Source organism: Myodes glareolus, chromosome 9, assembly GCF_982192425.1.
Source record: "Myodes glareolus chromosome 9, mMyoGla1.1, whole genome shotgun sequence".
Lineage (NCBI taxonomy): Eukaryota > Metazoa > Chordata > Mammalia > Rodentia > Cricetidae > Myodes > Myodes glareolus.
Genome location: NC_142034.1, coordinates 12,865,753 through 12,883,323, shown reverse-complemented (window position 1 = coordinate 12,883,323; position 17,571 = coordinate 12,865,753). Strand labels below are relative to the sequence as shown.

Here is a 17,571-nt window from a genome sequence, read left to right as displayed (position 1 = left end):
CACTCAGTAAACAATGACATCACTTTCCATGAAGAGTGCAGAGCATCTACGTCTCTGTTACATCTTAGATTTCTCTCTGTGATGAGATTAGTGCTATAAGATCTCCTTCAAATGGAACGCATTTGACTTCTTATTAATCTTGTATAATCATATAGTCGTGGCAACCCTTGACTAGTTCCCGGAGCCTGACCTGAGATGGCTCAGTTCAGCCTCTGGGAGGAAGACAGTTCCTCCTGGTTAACCCCATGAACCTCACCAGCGCTGATGGTAGGGAAGTGTCTCATGTCATGGAGGAGCTTGCTGACGACAGGGCTGGACCTAGAGTATAGCCCGTGGCTGTTGATCCCCAAGTGGAACTGCACCCAGCTGGCCTCTGGCCGGAGCTGCAACGGGGGATCCCAGGAGGTGAGGTTGAATTGCTCTTTGTATATCTTGTGCCGCCTGGAAGAACCAGAAGAGTGATTGGGTGGTTAAATTGGAGGAATAAGAATGCTAAGAACCAAGGAAACACTTTTTCTGAACACTCCATTTATGCATTCCCGTATTCAACAAGCATTTGAGCATCTTTTACTGGCTAGGACTTAGGCTGATTTTAGGATATCACAGGGATCAAACAACCCCTGTTTCCTCCTTGCCCTCAGAGAGCTTCCAGTCTCAACAAGAAATAGCCAAGTTACATGGTTATGCATAGACACAAATACTGGATTACGAACTGTAGCAGATCCTATGAAAAAAAGGCAGACGGCTAGGAGCAGACGTAGGCACGTCCTATACTTTGGGACCCTTGCTGCACTTTGACAATAAGAAGTCTATTTTTAATATTTCACAGTATGTTATGTCCCAAGGTGCAGGGAGTTGGTGGAGAGAAGGCAACTGGTGAGGAGAAGGGGCGCGGAGGGTGTGGGTCCTGACATCGAGGAAAAGGATGAACAGCTGTTCACTGACTGACCTTACAGTAGATTTTCCTGTAAGGATAAAAGCACACACTTACAAGGCATTTACAGTTTCAGAGAGTCCCACTTGGGAGGCAAGCGGTATGCCTAGGAAGTAATTAGGGAAACAGAGAAAAACTCACCTTCAAACTCCAGTACATTGGGGCTAATATTCCTACTTGTGAATGAATTCTGAGTGTGCAAATAGTCAACACATGACAATGTGCACTATTCCTCTCCATCTCTACCCATCTATGGTGAACACCAGCTCACATGGGTGGACAGACTTAGCAATTTATGATTTTTGTTAGTTTAGAGAACAAGGGCTGGGGACATTTCCTCATCTTAAAAAGGTCATTTTATCTGCAGACAGTGAGCTACTTTTGATCAGGTAACAGAGCTTTAAAAAATTCTTTAATTTTTTTATTTTTTGGAATTTTATACATGAGTACAAAGTATTTTCATTATATCCACCTCTCCTTCCCCATTCCAACTTCTCCAGTATCCCCCAACACCCCACTTTCAAATTCATGGTGTCTTCCTCTGTATTAGACACACACACACACACACACACACACACACACACACACACACACACGCACACCCTACCGAGAATAGTTAGTCTGTGCCTATGTACTTTGCTGTGGGACTGACCGTGTGGGCAGGGCCAACCTGCAATCTGGAGGTTTATTCCAGAATAAAACTTGTTCTCCCTTCTCAGAAGCCATCCACTGATGTGGGGGTGTGGCCCTGAGAGCCCTACCCTCATCCATGATGCCGTGTTGATTGGTATGATCTTGAGTGGGTCTTGTTCGGGTCACTGTACTGTTGAGAGTTCATGGTTGCAGCATCCTTGTCATACCCAGAAGACACTGCTTCACATCAGTCCGTTTGGTCCTCTGGCTCTTCTGATTTCTCTGCTCTTTCTTCCTTAGTGTTCTCGGGGACCTCACCCTTTCTTGAAGTACGTGTTAGAATACATCTTCGGTTAAGTGTGAAAACAAAGCTCAATGATGTGTGGATAGTGTGTGAATTCCTGAGGAAATCTGTATTGTTGACCTGGGTATGGCCATGCCAACTACCCCAGTGCCTCAACCCCATGGGAGTGGCAAACCCTTCCCCAGGGGAGTCCCAGAGAAATGAGAAACCGTTCCACTGGTCCAGGTTTGAATGTTTATGAATGATTGACCAGTGTGTGCAAAAACTTTTACTCTCAGCTTTCTCCTTCATGTTGACGGCAACATGAACCCGAGACTGCTCTCCTACCAAGCTACCGGCCTTGCTAACCAAATGTGCTGAATTTCCTGATTGCATAGTAGAGCCCTTTATCCGTGTGAGTGCAGCCCGCCTGATCCAGCTTCCTCTGGGTGTATTTCTTCACTATCAGTTGTTTCTTCATTCCCACGTTGCCCCTGCCTGGTTATTTTATTATTATTAATTATTATATCTTATGTTTATGAAAGCGATTTCCCTTCATGTTTAAGAAGCCCCGAGGAGACCATGACAAATTCAATTTTTAATCAAGCTTTCAAGCTGTTGGCTGTAGATGACCCTGGAAATCTGGGACGTGATTAGGCTGTTCATCTGGGCATGCTGTCACCTGGGAACTGGCCTTTCAGCATCTGGCCTTGGTTCTTTCCAAAGCCAACGATGAGTGACGTGGCTTCCAACTCGTTGGATGAAGACTTCCTTAGTCTTTGGGGGAGTTCTTAATGCTTGGCATTGAATAGTCACTCTGACCACTTTGGGCCTCTGCCACCTTTTGTTCTTGACATTTGAATTCACTGTTTGTTTGGTCTTTTGAGAGTTGCTTTTCCATCTAGGGCTAAGTCAGGCTGCCTGCTTAGCTAGGTTCTGAGTCTATAAGTAATCTTATCAAGACCAGGTTTGGAAATTTCACTGACCTTCCTACCACAAGTCTGTGGGATCAATCTTGTTCCTTGTGTTCCGTTTTTGTTGGCGTTTATGACCCTGCGCTGTCTCCAGACATAGCTGGATAGACCTCTGTCTTGCCAATACTTTATCCTTCTGCTTATCCTTGGTTTCAGCTCTCTTTCCGGAGTCTCACCCCAATGGTCACCCCTCAAAGCTCTGCTGGCCAGATACTTGTGCCTTTGAATAATCTACCGTTTTTTCCTTTCTATCTACACTCCATATTTTCTGCTTTTTCAAACTTGACTATGAAAATAGGTAACTGGAAAAGAGGGTGCGGTGAAGCTGATTTTAGACTGTAACATTTCCCATCATGATGGAGAACAAGCAGAAAAAAACTGGAGGATTTGGACCAAAGAAACAGCTGAAAAAGAAGTAGTAATGTCATCGTCATACGATGACCTCATGGTTGGAAAGAACTCAAGGGAATGCTGGAGATGTGCTCTCAGTTCATGGGGTGTTTGCCTAGCATGCGTGAAGGCCTGGGTTTGATCTTTAGCACAACATAAATTGGGTGTGAAACGTGGGCTCGAAATTCCAGAACTCAGGAGGAAGGGGCAGGAGGATCAGAAGTTCAAGGTCATACTCAGCTGCATAATAAGTTCAAAGTCAGCCTGAGCTATGTCATTTATTTTTTCTTTTTAAAAGGAAGGATAAAAATGTGTGTATGTAGGTGCTTGGGAGATGTTTCAGTGGCTAAAACACTTGGTGAACAAGCAAGATGGCCAGAGTTTGGATCCCCAGAACCTGTTTAAAGAGTGGGTGGGTATGGTGACTGTTCCATAATTCAAACCTTGGAAGGAAGAAACAGGGGATCCCTGAGAAGCCAGCCAGCCAGCCAAATAGACTAACTATGTGAGTGAGCTCTGGGTTGAATTGAGAGATCCTGTCTCGGGGAATAAGGTAGAGAGTGATCAAGGAAGATGCCCGAACTCAACCATGGGCCTCTACATGCGCATGCAAAAACAAAGAAGGAGAAGGAGAAAGAGTGGGGGTGAAGGTGAAGGCGAGGGGAACAAGAGAAGACACAGAAAAGAAGGAGAAGGAGGAAGAACCTAGAGGTCCACCTAACCCAACTCCCCTTCCTCTTGTCATCTTATTAAGCTATTACCTCTTCAGTCTGGAGCAGTGCCAAGGAGAACATCGTGCCATGAGCAGAGGAACTCAAACAATCTGTTCACCTCCCTTAGCACGAAGCCAAAAATCTTCTTCTTCCTTCCCTAATGAGTTTTATTTTAGGCTCCTGGAGTTAGGCAAAGAAGTGAAACATCACTACACATTCCTTTCTTACATTATAGCCTTTAAAATATTAAAAAATAGTTATTGTGTGATCTTGGCACTATCTCATGTCCATGTTTAGTTTTCCTTTCTCCCCCATGACTCTTCCAAGGCCAGAGGTTGCATCCATCTGTGATCTTAATTATTATGGTGGACAAAATGTTTCTGTACCCGCTTCCAGTTCATATGCTGAAATCCTGGCCTCCTAAGTGATGCTGTTGGAAGGAGGGACCGGGGGAAATGTTTGGATCCAGAAAGCAGAGACCTCCTAAATCAGATCAGTGTCCCTCGAAGATACCCCAGAGACACAATCTTGCTTCTTTTGAGGTGCAAAATGATAACAAGAAGCTAATTGACTACGAACCAGGAATAGGGACATATTAGATGTCACATGGACCAGCATGCTGATATTGAAAGTTCCAGGCTTCAGAATGGTGGGAAGTACATTTCTCTTATTTGTGAGCCACCCAGTCTATGGTGTTTTGTCACAGTGGTTTAAATGGATTGAGACAGTTGTGTTTACACATTCTCTCCTATTTCTGACCTCCAGAATGAAATTTGAGACCCCGGCTTTAGATTGCTCAAGGAAGGGGAGAATGGGGACCAGGCACTGCCCTCATTATAGACATGTCCCGTAGATTACTGTAACCAAAGGCAGAATACATTTTGAAAAAGCAAATCTCACAGTGCTAAGAAAATATGAGAATGTTTTCATAGATAGAATTCTAAAGTTGGCCTCGCACATTCCATGATCTCATTCCCAGACCTGGTCTACGATCCCTGCTTGTCATCATGGTCATGCTACATCCGTGATACAGCTGAATGGAACGAGATTGTTAAGCTCTGTCTGACCCCTCCTCGCCATCGTGACCACGCTAGTGTTCCACGGTACAGTTGAATGGAACAGGATTACTAAGCCCTCTCTGCTATGACCTTTAAAAGCAGAGGTCTTCTCTGACCGGCAGCAAGCATGCTGGTAACATAGAAAACAAAGCATTAGGAAGAGCCAAACCATGATGGTCGGCTCTGAAGGTGGAGTGGGTCAAGTCTAAGGACCACCAAGTTGTCACAAAGGGCTGAGACTGCTTCCTGGCTGAGGGCCAGGTGGGGAACTCAGCCTACCAACATTTGAAAGGTGCTCCAACGGGGGCCCCTTAGCTCCAGATAGACAGCCCACACCTTGGTTTTAATCTTACGCGAGAACAAGTGACGCGTGTCCTTGTAAGACTTCTGACCTTCAAAACAAACTGGGTACTGTTTTGGTCTCTAAGTTGAAGGAAGTTTATACAAAGGAGTAGAAGATGGTACATACTCTGTTCACAAAGCAGAAAGGCCACACGCTAGTGATTTAAGCATATGTTTTTATCTCGTTTTAAAATATATCCTATAATCCCAGCACCCAGCAGGCAGCTCTCGGTGAGTTCAGGGCCAGTCTGGTCTACGCAGTGAGTTACAAGACAACTAGGGCTATATATTGAGATCCTGTCTCAAAAAATAACTGTACACTCTCTCTCTCTCTCTCTCTCTCTCTCTCTCTCTCTCTATCATTTTTTGTTTATGTATCTATCTATGTATATGTGTGTGTATGTATGTATCTACTATCTATCTATCTTTTATTGTGTATGTATGTATCTATGTATATGTGTATGTATCTATCATTTATTGTGTACATATGTATCTATCTATGTATGTGTGTATGTATGTATGTATTTATCTATCTGTCTGTCTGTCTATCTATCTACTATCTATACATCCATCTCTCTATCATATCAAGGCTGGCCCTGCATTTGAAGTTCTCCTGTTTCAGCCTCTGGAGCGCTGAGATTGTGAGATTATAGGTATGTACCACCATACCTGGTCTAATATTTTTCTTAAACTAGACAACTTAATTCATGTTTCAGACTATTACTTTGTCCCTTAAGTGGTTAACCAGCTCTTGGATGGATTTTTTTCTTTGAGTTCTCCGGGGTCACTGGGCAGGAGACATATAAACTTTATAACAGTCACAGAGAGAGGGCCGACTGATTCAGATGCCTGCAGCAACTGTCTACTCAGGAGCAAAGAGTGCTCAGGCTGGGTAGGCAGCATAGCCAAGCAAAGAATGCAGGCTGAAGGCAGCAAGGAGCAATGAGGAGTTCGTCAAATGTGAGAGCAGATTTGCAGGTAAAGGGAACGGCGGCTTTCACTTTCGCTCACGTGTTTGATCTGACACCACACATTCACCAAACATCTGCTGAGAGCTAGATATCGATCTATATTTTGGAATTGGGGCTGTATACAAAAGAAAGCGGTTTTCTTTGTCTCAAAAAGCATTTTCCAGGCAAATAATTTATTCTGAGTTTTCAAACGGAAGCTAGAAATCCAGATTGTTATCCCAATAAAGCCTCTCCTTTTATAAAGAATGAAAAAACTGTCGCTTCAAATTAAACATTGTCTCACGCGAGGCCAAACGAGTTCACGGTCATTGTGAGTTTGCTGCTGTACTGGAGAAGAAGCAATATCAATGTTAAAGCCCCACTCACTGCCACCCTGATATGATACTCTGAGCAGAGTACACAAAAGATTAGACAGGACAATGACACACTCTTGTTATTTAAGACATTAGATCCAGGAGCAGAAAAAAAAACAAACAAACAAAAAAACAGTGGCTGAATCTTCTTCTCCACAAGAGTAAGCCGCTGGTTGGCCTTGATCTTGGGGTGGAGGGAGGGAACCCAGGCTGGGGAGGGCTCTGAAGTTTAGAACCAAGCCTGTGAGTCACTCCTCTTTCCCCTCTCCAACAAAGGTTCAACATGAACTATTTTTATAATTACTGAAAACGACCAACATTACATTTTTCTAGACGTAGCATTTTATAAAAATCAAGGGAAAGGGCAAATGGTTGATCAGGTCTCTAGCCAACTTCTCCCTTATTAACATTTTATTTTTAGGGGAAAATAAAGAAAACAAAACAAACCCCCAAATCTGGCAGGCTCAAGTTCCCAGGGCTCTTTGGAGGCTACAGCTGTGTGATTGCTAGACTCTCTTGGGAGTCTTCTGGAAGGAGTAGGAAGTCTCGGGCCAAGGCAGTCACCCTGAACCAGAACAACACAGAACATGGAGGAGGAGAAACAGTTTTTTTTCTGGCTCAGCTGGGTTTGGGGGTGAGGTGACATTTTCTCAAGCGATGTCAAATCGATTGCAGCTGCAGCCACGGCTGGGGATGCGGCATCCACCCCACATCACTGAAACACCCGTGAGTGGCAAGCCGAGTACACTTGCTTGTACTGTCAGTACTGTCATTGGCACAGTTCCCTCTCAGGTGGGGGACACACGCATCTCTGATTGGTTCCTCTGGCCTTACTAGAGCCAGAGTTCCACTCTTCCTGGGACGGTGCGTGGAGGAGGACGAAAGGGTGGCGCTGCGAATGTCCCCCTCTGTGTGCCTTTTCAGTGGTCGAAGTAAAACTGCAAAGACTGATCTATTTCTTGAGGCGACTTAACTGGAGCACTCTGAGTAGACAGCAGGGGGTGGGGTGGGGTGGAGGGTGAGGTATGGTGGGTTGGGAGTGCGGTGGGATGCTGGAATTGGCTCAGACACAAACTTGGAGTTAGCTATGAACTCAGCCAAGCTGGAGCATTCACACCATGGCCACTGGCAAATGTTGCGGCTTAGAGCCTTTTTACCCTCGGAAAAGCTGGCTGCCCAGATCTAGCCCATCTGATGGTGGCTGTGTGTTTACAAAATAAAAATGTTTCAACACTCAGAGAGTGCTTTTGCTTCCGCCATGACTGACTGTCAGGCTTAGGGGAGACAGCAAGTTTCCTGGAGTGTCTCAAGAGGATTGTAGCTAGGGGTGAGGTAGTCAAGGTCACCAGATAAGATAGAGGACAGGACTTGGGAAAAATGACAAAGCTGGCCTTGGCAGTTCTGATGGACACCCTTGAAACCTACCCGAGGAATACACTCAAGGCAAGGCTATCCTTGAACTTATTCTTGTATCTAACGCATGTAATTGCAACAGACTAAATTGTGGATAAGGATGGCTTCTAAAAAGAGCCTCCACCTACTCTTGGAAGGGACCACCACGGAGCACCTTCAGACAAGGAGCTATCTATGAGGGAGCTGTGGCCAACCGCACAGAGTGTCAGGTAACTGTGTCTCCTGATGGTCAGAATATCCCTGTATGACTTAGCATCCTTGAAGCTGCGGTTACCTTGATCCCACTTTATCAGAAACTAAGGCACCAGGGCTTCCTCCTATCCTTGCATAGTAGTGAGGTCTGCACCCTCAGAGACATGCTGACAATATAACACCCTAGCTTTGTGGTTTTGCCCAGGAAGAAATATCCTAAAAGGGAGATCTGGTCCATCATGATTTGGGGAAGAAACCATGCCGTTTAAACAGGCATGAGGTTAGACACACAGCAGAGAAGCAGCCACGCCGCGAGAGGGGGTGTTTTGGAGGAAGGGTGAGGATGCCTGAAGTATCAGAAGAAGCAGACTTAGGTTCCGGTTAGCCTTTGAAAGAACATCACTATATTTTAAACGGATATATAAAAATCGGTTTATATAATATAATAACAATCACGACAGTACTCCAGTTTTAAAACTAACTTAGTTTAAAGGAAAAGAAAAAGCACACAGCGTGAAATCGAAACACTAAGTATCAAAGGCTCTACACATGGCTGTTGCTCCCATCGATAAAATACCTTATTTACAAGTCATGTGACCTTGAGTTGTAAAAGCCACTCTCCACTCCTTTCCCCAGGCAGAGATGAAGCTCCTTTGGTAAACGTTCCCTAAAAGCCATGGCATCTCTGTTGGGTAAAAAGCACTATAAAATGTTGAATGTTGGATTCTTCTTTTTTTTTTTAAACTTATTTAGTTTTGAATAGAAAACATGTTTAAGTAACTCAAAACTTTAAATTTCAGGCATCTTCTTGTTCCCTGGAGGCAAAGGATGTTGCCAGTTATTTACTTTTTGCACTCTTTGTTTTCACCTTTAATTCTAAATATGTGATGCAGTAAGATCTTCACGAAGCTTTGTTGCTTCTCATAAAAAAATATTGGGAATTTTTCAATTCAGTATATAGAATTCTGTCTTTTTTTTTTTTTTAAAGATAGGGTCTTGCTATAATAGTTAAGATGGGGCTGGAACTCCCAGTTTCTCTGCCTAGACCTCCTGAATGCTATAATTACAGGCATGTACCATGGTGCCTGACTTCTCTATTTAGAATGCATTTTTAAAGACCATGTTATAGTCTGGTGTGGGGAAATCATGTAATTAACCCGCCATGGTATGATGGTTAGTGTTAAATGTCAACTCGCCACAGCCTAGCATTACCTGGGAAGACCTGGGAAGAGAGTCCCTACTGAGGAATGATGTAGGTCAGGTTGGCCCATAGCCATGTCTATGGCGGTTGACTTGCTTGTTAATTGAGGTGGGAGGATCCGCCCTCACTGTGGGCATGACCATTTCATTGGGTTGGAGCCTACATTGTCCAAGAGTAGAGAAAGCAGGCTAAGCCCTAAGCAAGGAAGCAGCTAAGCAAGCCAGCAAGCGAGCAAGCAAGCAAGCAAGCGAGCAAGCAAGCAAGCAAACAGGCAGGCAACATGAGTTCCTTCACTTCTCTCTGCTCTGGGCTGTGGACATGGTGTGGCCAGATATCTCAAGCTTCCACTGCTGTGGCTTCCTCTCCATCATTCACTGTAACCTGGAATTTTGATAAATCCTTTTCTCCCCTAGGATGTTTCTGATCAGTGTTTTTCATATGAACAACAGAAAGGAAACTGTCACATGCAATGTGGGTGTTCATGCCCCCTCCAAATGCGTACGTTGAGTCCTGTTCTCCAAGGTGATAGTATCAGGAGTTGGGGATCTTACAAGGTGATCAGGCTTTTGTGGTGGAGCTCTCAGGACTGGGATTAATACTCTTTTAAATACGATCCCAGAGAGCTGGCCTGGCCCCACCACCGTGTGACTCACTTGACCCCGGGTTTCCCAAACATTCTGAATTGTGAGGAATAAATTTTGTTTATAAGCCACCCATCCCATCGTGCTTTATTACAACAACCCCAAAGCATGATCTAGCTCCCTAAAATTCTGAGTTGTTGACAAGCAGCGTCCCTGTATGTGGGGGTGCATCTGTGTGATAAGTTCCTAGAAAGGAAACATAATGGATAAAGTTAAGTAGGTCTTTGCTAGAGCTCCACAGATTGTCCATCCCTGTTATGCATGGTGCAGGACCATCTTCACCATGGTGTTGTTATGCCTCTTTGGTCTTTGTCAACTTGGTAGGTGAACAGTGGTATCTTTGCGTGTTCTGAGTTTGCATGTCTATATTGTTACAAGTGAGGCTGTCTTTTTACATGTGCTCAAGAGGCAGTGGCATTTCCTTTGATTCTTTTGTAGTGGGTTGTTAATCTTTTCCCCATTGTTTTGATGTGATTAAAAATGACTCTTGCTAAGATTTAGAAATAATATAGGCTGAACTGTATGATATCCTATCATGTGAGGAAGGAGGAAGAGACTAAAAACGAGAAGCTGCTGGTAGCCCGCAAACCCTCCCTTTTGTTGTCATCGTTGGGAGAAAGGTAAGCAGAGAACAACATGTCACCAGATGGCCCAGTGACCTCTTCTGTGTATCTGCAGTCAGCATGCTTGGGCTTCATGCTCATCCCAGTGAAGCACCCTTCCCCCACAGGCTTGGGTGGGATTTCTTTCTGCTGCCCTTTCAAAGAGTCATGTCTTCCTGCTACGTCACAGAACAAACAGAGACAATGTCAGCTCCTCTTCTACACAGCCCAGACCACAGCGGGACAGAGCCAGCCATGTTCTCTACCTTACAGTGTCCAAGTAGGGATCATCCACCATGTCCACAATTATGAAGGACTTCCCCTCACCCCTGCTTCTTTCTACATAGCTTTGTCAAGACACGGTCTTGCCATGCAACCCAGCCTGGCCTCAAACTTCTGATTCATCCTTTTACTAAGTGCTGGGATCGCAGGTGTAGCCACCATGCTTAGCTTTGACTTTTTTCCCTGAAGGAAAACCACTTCCTTACTCTCTTCTACATGAAAATGAACATGGGAGGTGCCCTTCTCCTCTGTCAGGACACCACCGGTGCATAGTTAACCCTTTGTTACATCTCTAAATTAAATTATAGTCATTGCTGTCTTTCTCCCTGACAACCCCTTCCTCGGGAGGACCTACATCCAGCCCATCTTAACATTAGTCTTTACCTAGATAGCTCCTTCAAGGACCATTTCAAAACCCACATCAACCCATCTTTGACATTCTGGATAAAGAATGAACAGCACAAAGCAAAACGCAAGGTCTATTTTTATCAGCAATGACGACAACGGCATGTTTGGAGCCCTGTTGGGATGATGAGAGCATGGTGTCAAAGATACACAACAAGCTGAACGAGACCTAATCAGGAGTGCTTTCACAGAAAAAGTGCTGACTGTGGGGCCCGAGGAGATGTCACAGTGATGAGGGGCTTGTTTATATAAGCCAGAGGACTGAGGCCAAGTCCCCAGCACCCATGCACAATGGGGCTGCATCCATACCTGTTACGCAAGCACTGGAAACTCTAGCATCGAGGCAGAGACAGGAGGGTTGCTGGGGTTTGCTGGCTGCTGGCCTAGCACTAGGTTCAGCAAGAGACCCTGCTTCAAGGGATTAAAGCAGAGACTGTAGAACAGGAGTCTCCCCTCCTCTTCTGGGTTCTCGTGTGTGCTTGCGCACAAGCACACACATATAGCGCCTCCCCACAACCTGTGACCTTGAGGGTGGAGCAAATGCTGAGGTTGGACAACAACATCTCAGAGGAGCCTCCCACCCCACTCTTACCCACAGTTTGCAGATGAAACAACTGAGAACAAGACGTGATCTTAGGATCAGTTACTGTCTCTGAGCTTCAACTAACCTACTGTGGACAATGGAGGTCCTGATCGTCACCTCCTTGTCTAGCACAAAGATTAAATGCATTGACAGACAACCAAAAGATAAGTGTTCACAGTGGACTGTTTTGTTTTGTTCAAGACCTGTAGCCCAGCCCAGGCTGGCCTTGAACTAATTTGTCTCTGAGAATGACCTTGACCCTCTTGCTTCTACTTCCCCCAGTTCTGGGATTGTAGGCAAACGGTGCACTTGGTTTATGTGGTGCCAGGCAGGCAACCCAAGCTTTGTCCATGTTAGGCAAGCCCTCTACTATTTGAAGTACATTCCTAACCTTTGAGTGCTATTTTTAATTATTATTATTATTATTATTATTATTATTATTATTACCAGTTATAAAGACGAGAAACCAGGAAGGGAGAGTTTCAGAACCACAATTCTACTGGGTAACTAGAAACAACCTGTTTTGCAAGCTAGAGAGAAATCCCTGGAACATACCACAAGTAAGGGGACAGTGTCTATGTCATAGGGTTTTCCCCCACCACTGCACGCCTTGGCATGTCTTCAAGAGCATCCGACTGACCTCAGAGACTCGCTGGAGCTTGTTTGTGGTGTCTCAGTGTGCAGGCTAAGTTTTAGTCAAGCTAGAACAGGGGAACCCAGACAGGTCTGTGCTAGGGACGCAGGCAGGGACATATGTCAGTGTGGGACCCACAGGTGGTCAGCCTGGAGGTGAGACTCAGTGGATTACACAGGACCTTGAGCTTCACTAGCTCTGTGTGATTCAAGGAGCTGAGGGTGCCAACTAGCATTCTGTTTCCTTCCAGAATCTGGAGGGCAGAGCCACTGGGGTGTGGTACCAACTAGACAGGGGCTGTGAGATTCTGAGGGAAGACGGCTGTGACTCAGAGGATTCCAGAAGGATCTAGAAGGTTTTCACAGGCTGCGACAGGCTCCTCACACACCTAGCCACCGGCCACATAGCTTCAGTTCTAGAAGCAACCTCCTGCATTTCTTGGTCTTGAGGAAATAGAAAGGCTTGGATTGACACTCCCAATCCACACTTCATTTTAGGGCACGCGTATTGCTTTCATTATGTGCATAGTTCCTTATGTGCTGGGTCAGGCCCTTTTGGAATAATTTTGGCACCAGACCAGACAGATATAAACACCAAAGTATTTTCTGATGGCTGTTATAGGAGAGATATGGGGACAGAGTTGGGATAGTTGGGATGGAAAGTAGAGAGCACCCCTCTCTCATATGTGAGTGTGTGAGTGTGTGTGTGTGTGTGTGTGTGTGTATGTGTGTGTGTGTGTGTGTGCACGCGCGCGCACATGTATTCTCTTCTGATGGTAGAGCCAGCTGTCTGTTCCTCAGACCTGCCGGCTTCACAGGCATCTTTGCCCCCTCCTTCCACATTCTATACTTCTGCACCCACAGTCTCTTAACTTTGCACGTCTTCCTGCAGCCTGTGTTGTAACTCAATTCTCTTGCTTGGACAATGGAATAGTCCTGTAACAGGCCTGGCACAAAGGAAGCTATGCTAAAGGGACACCTGTGCCTCTCAGTGTGATTACCAGACTAATGAATCAATGGACCCCAAAGAAATGGGAATGTCCCCCCCAGGAATCTCATCCTGGGAGAAGGAAAAGCACTAGCTAGAGGGGGAACTTTGTTTCCCTCAAAGAGATTTCAAACAATTAAAAGGACACTTACAGGGTGAGACTGAAGCCCAAATGTCGGGTGAATGGTGGGCGGGACCACACCTTGGCCAGGACTGCTTAGCTATGCATGTCCTTGACTCTCTATTTAAACTTTGATCTCTGGGCTAGAGAGGTGGGCTCAGTGGTTAAAAGCACAGGCTGCTCACCCTGGGAACCTGGGTTTGAGTCTCAGTAGGCACTTGGTGGTTCCCTTACCATCTCTAACTCTAATTTCAGGACATCTAACAGTCTCTTCTGTCCCCATGGCACTGCATGCACGTGGCACACTGACATATGTGGAGGTAAAACACCCATCCACATACAGTAAAAACCAATAAATCTAAAACCCTTACACTTCAATCTCATTTCAGAGCACTGAAGACAGACACGAGGGACCCACGAGTTCTCCTTGTCTTTCTTCTGAATGTGGCCATATTGAATACATGTCATTTTTTCCTGCTTCTCATTTTTAATTTGGCTCTTTTAATGGGCTTATCGAGGACAGGTGGCTCAACCTGACTCGGGGCATAGATTGTGACCTTCAACTTTGATAACAGCCTCTTGTTTGCTGGAGACAGAGTCAGATATATCTCACACTGGCTTCACACTTGCCATGTAGCCAAGGACGAACCACTATATCCAGGTTTATGTGGTGCTGGGAATTGAACTCAGGACGTCATGCCTTCCAGGCAAGCACCGTGCCAGCTGAGCTGCATCCCTCCCCAGCACCTGAATAGCCTCTTAACTACTTTTATGATGTCTGTCTTTCTTCTTCTTGTTCTTCTTGTTCTTGTTTTTTTTTTTAAGTAAATTTTATTAAATTATAAAAGTTTCCATTTCCGCCCCCCTCTCCCAACACCCTCCCACTCCCCCCACTCCCCCTCCTCCTCCCTCTTCATCCCCCAGGGCAGTCAGGGTTTCCTGCCCTGTGGGAAGTTCCAGTTCCTTCCCCCTCCCTCCAGGTCCAGGAAGGTGAGTGTCCAAACAGACTGGATCCCCAAAATCCAGTATATGTAGAGGAAACAGGTCCCAGTGTCATAGTCAATGGCTTTTCAGAAAGACTTCGGGCCGGCCACAGTCAGAGAATCCGGCCAAATTCCGAGAATCTGGTTAGATCACGTCCTCGTTCAGTCCCAGTCCAACTGGCCTTGGTAAACTCTCATCAGATCCGTTCCCTTGTATCAGTGGGTGATAGCATCCCTTGCAGTACTGATTTCGTTTTTCATGTTCTTCCTCCTTCTGCTCCTCATTTGGACCTCGGGGGGCTCAGTCCAGTGCTCCAATGTGGGTCTCCGACTGTATCGCCGTCCTTCGCCAGATGAAGGATCTCCACTCCGAAGGCCCTCTGGATGGAAGCTCTGTTCTTGTTTTTCCTCCTCCTAATGAAGTCGCTGTCCCACTGACCCAGACTGCCCCTATGGCTTCAGGTGAACTCGCTCTACAGACTAGGCTGGCCTCGAACTCAGAGATCCGCCTGCTTTTGCTTCCCAAGTGTTGAGATTAAAGGCCATTCCAGGTAGCTTGTTGGCTTTTTGAGACAAGGTTTTCAAGTAGCTCATACTGCTCTCAAACACTGCATTCCCCTGCCTCAGCCTCAGAGGCCCTAGGACTATATACAGATCACATCTAGCCTTGCTTTCATATTTTCTTAAAGTCAGTGAACATTTCTCCAGATCCCCACAGTTGAGTTTATGATTTTGTTGATATCCTGGCGAATCTTAACCGAATTCTCTTTGTGGGTGTGTCCTGGCAAAAGAGGGAGGTTCACAAATGTTGGTTTATCCTGTTTAACCTGAAATTTTTAACGTCTGCATTTGAGGAAGGAAGAAGAGCAGGATCAGGGCTGAGTTCAAGATGAGATTCCTGTTACTGACTGACGAGATGGAGCTGCAGGCTCTGAGAATGGCAGCCTGCAGATTTGACCCGGATTTGAAAGAAGCTCATCAGAACCAACTGAGGAAGTTTAGTACTGAGCTCAGTCACAAGTCCCAGGAAATGCTACAGAAACTTAGTCACCTGGGTAGAGAGAACCTGAACAAACAGAAGACGGAAGACGAGTGAAGTCTGAGTTCGCAAGCACCTCTACAGCTTCCGGAAGACCGTTCACCCAGCTGGAGAAGAAGCGTGGGAGAATCTGCCGAAGCGAAGCGTTGCTCCAGAATGCAGAGTGTGATTTAGAAAGGAGTGAGTCTCTATTGCTTCAGAACCAAAGCCGGCTCAGATCCCAGGCCCGAGTTCCTCCCTGATAATAAGAATGAACAAAATGCTATGAAGTCTCCAAAGACATATCACTCCGGATCCAGACACCGCTCATTGTTCCCTTGTCTTAGCCGAGGACCTGAGAAGCGTGGGGTTTGGAGCCATACCACAGAGGGTGCCAGACACTCCAGGGAGACTGGACTCCGGTGCTGCCCTGAGTGGACGCTCTCTGCACCCAACATAGAAGCACTGAAGAGATAGGTAGATCTCTGAGCTTGAGGCCAGCCTGGTCTACGAGAGAGAGTTCCGGGACAGGCTCCAGAGCTATACTCCCTTCTGACATGCTTGCACTCACAGCTGTGTCTTCAGTTGCTGCGTCTATGCAGAGGACTCACAAGTTGATACTCCAGGCCTCCGAGGTTCTTATTAAAGTCTAAGATAACAAATATTTTAGTCTTTGGGGGACGAATGGTCTGTGCCAACGGCTCAACTCTGCTGCAGCAGTGTTGAAAGCAGATGTAGCCAGTTTGTAAGTGAGTGAGAGGAGTCTGCTTCTAGAACCCAGGTTCTAAAGTCATGGACAGGTTTGATTGGCAGTCCACAGCTTTCTAACATCCGTTTGAGGAGTACCAGAACTCACCATGATGAAAGCCAAATCCATGACCATCCCTCCAAATTTGGGCCTCAGATAGGTTTTTTTTTTTTTTTTTTTTTTTTTTGGTCAAGCACAGGCCATGTATCTTGGGCATAGACATTTCTAAAAGTCAACCTGGGGGATGGCTTGACTTCCAGTTGATGAATAAATCCAAGAAGAAGCTGGTAAAGAAGGAAGGAAGCAGAACAGCTGGAGGAGGCAGACAGTGGATGTTGTGATCTCAGGCTTAGCTTTATTTTCCGCGAGCTCCCAAATTGCTATACTGAGTCTGAGTATCTGGGATTTTGGGTTCCCTTTGGTCTGGCACAGGCTGCCATCCTTCTGAGGTGAAATGACAGAGACAGGGGGTGTTTATGTCCTGTGGTTTCCATGACAAATCACCACCATTTCGATGTCTTAAAACCACAGGCACGTCTTATCTCATTTCAGTGGTCCAGAAATCCCCAATGAAGGAGTCAGCAGGATGGCGTGCTCTCTGAAGACCCTTGGGTAGAATCTATCCATTCTTTCTTGTTTTGTTTTGAGATAGGGTCTCACTCAATATCCCTGGCTGGCTTAGAACTTGTTATGTAGTGTAGACTGGTCTTGAATTGTTGCAACCATCCTGTCTCTGAGACCTTCAAAGTGTTGGGATTGCAGGTGTACCGCACCACACCCAGTTTCATTCATCATTTTTTTTTTCAACTTTTGGCGTCCTTGGCATTCCTGGGCTTGTGGCTACATCATGCTAGTCTTTGCTTGCCTGATCATCTTGATTTTCCCTCTTCTCTCTTATAAGCATATGTACTTAAGGCAGCATTTAGCATTTACCCAGTCCAGGATTATCTTGGTCATTTCAAGATCCTTGACTTAATCTCACCTGCAGAGACCCTTTTCCCAAACAAGGAAATCCCAACATTCAGAGGTATCATGAGCAGGGTGGTGACACATGCCTTTAATCACAGCACTCAGGTGGCAGAGTCAGGCAGTCACTCTGTGAGTTTGAGG

At 45.7% G+C, this 17,571-nt stretch overlaps 1 protein-coding gene across 2 annotated transcripts in view; it reads right to left on the bottom strand.

Annotated features, from left to right (window-relative positions):
• Fam20a (FAM20A golgi associated secretory pathway pseudokinase) overlaps positions 1–17,571 on the bottom strand; it is a 54,476-nt gene that overhangs the window by 12,167 nt on the left and 24,738 nt on the right. For both annotated transcript variants that reach the window (XM_087909838.1, XM_087909837.1), the window contains exon 2: positions 257–441. In XM_087909838.1, the coding sequence (XP_087765964.1) occupies positions 257–441 (185 nt within the window). The remainder of the gene's footprint in view (positions 1–256; positions 442–17,571) is intronic.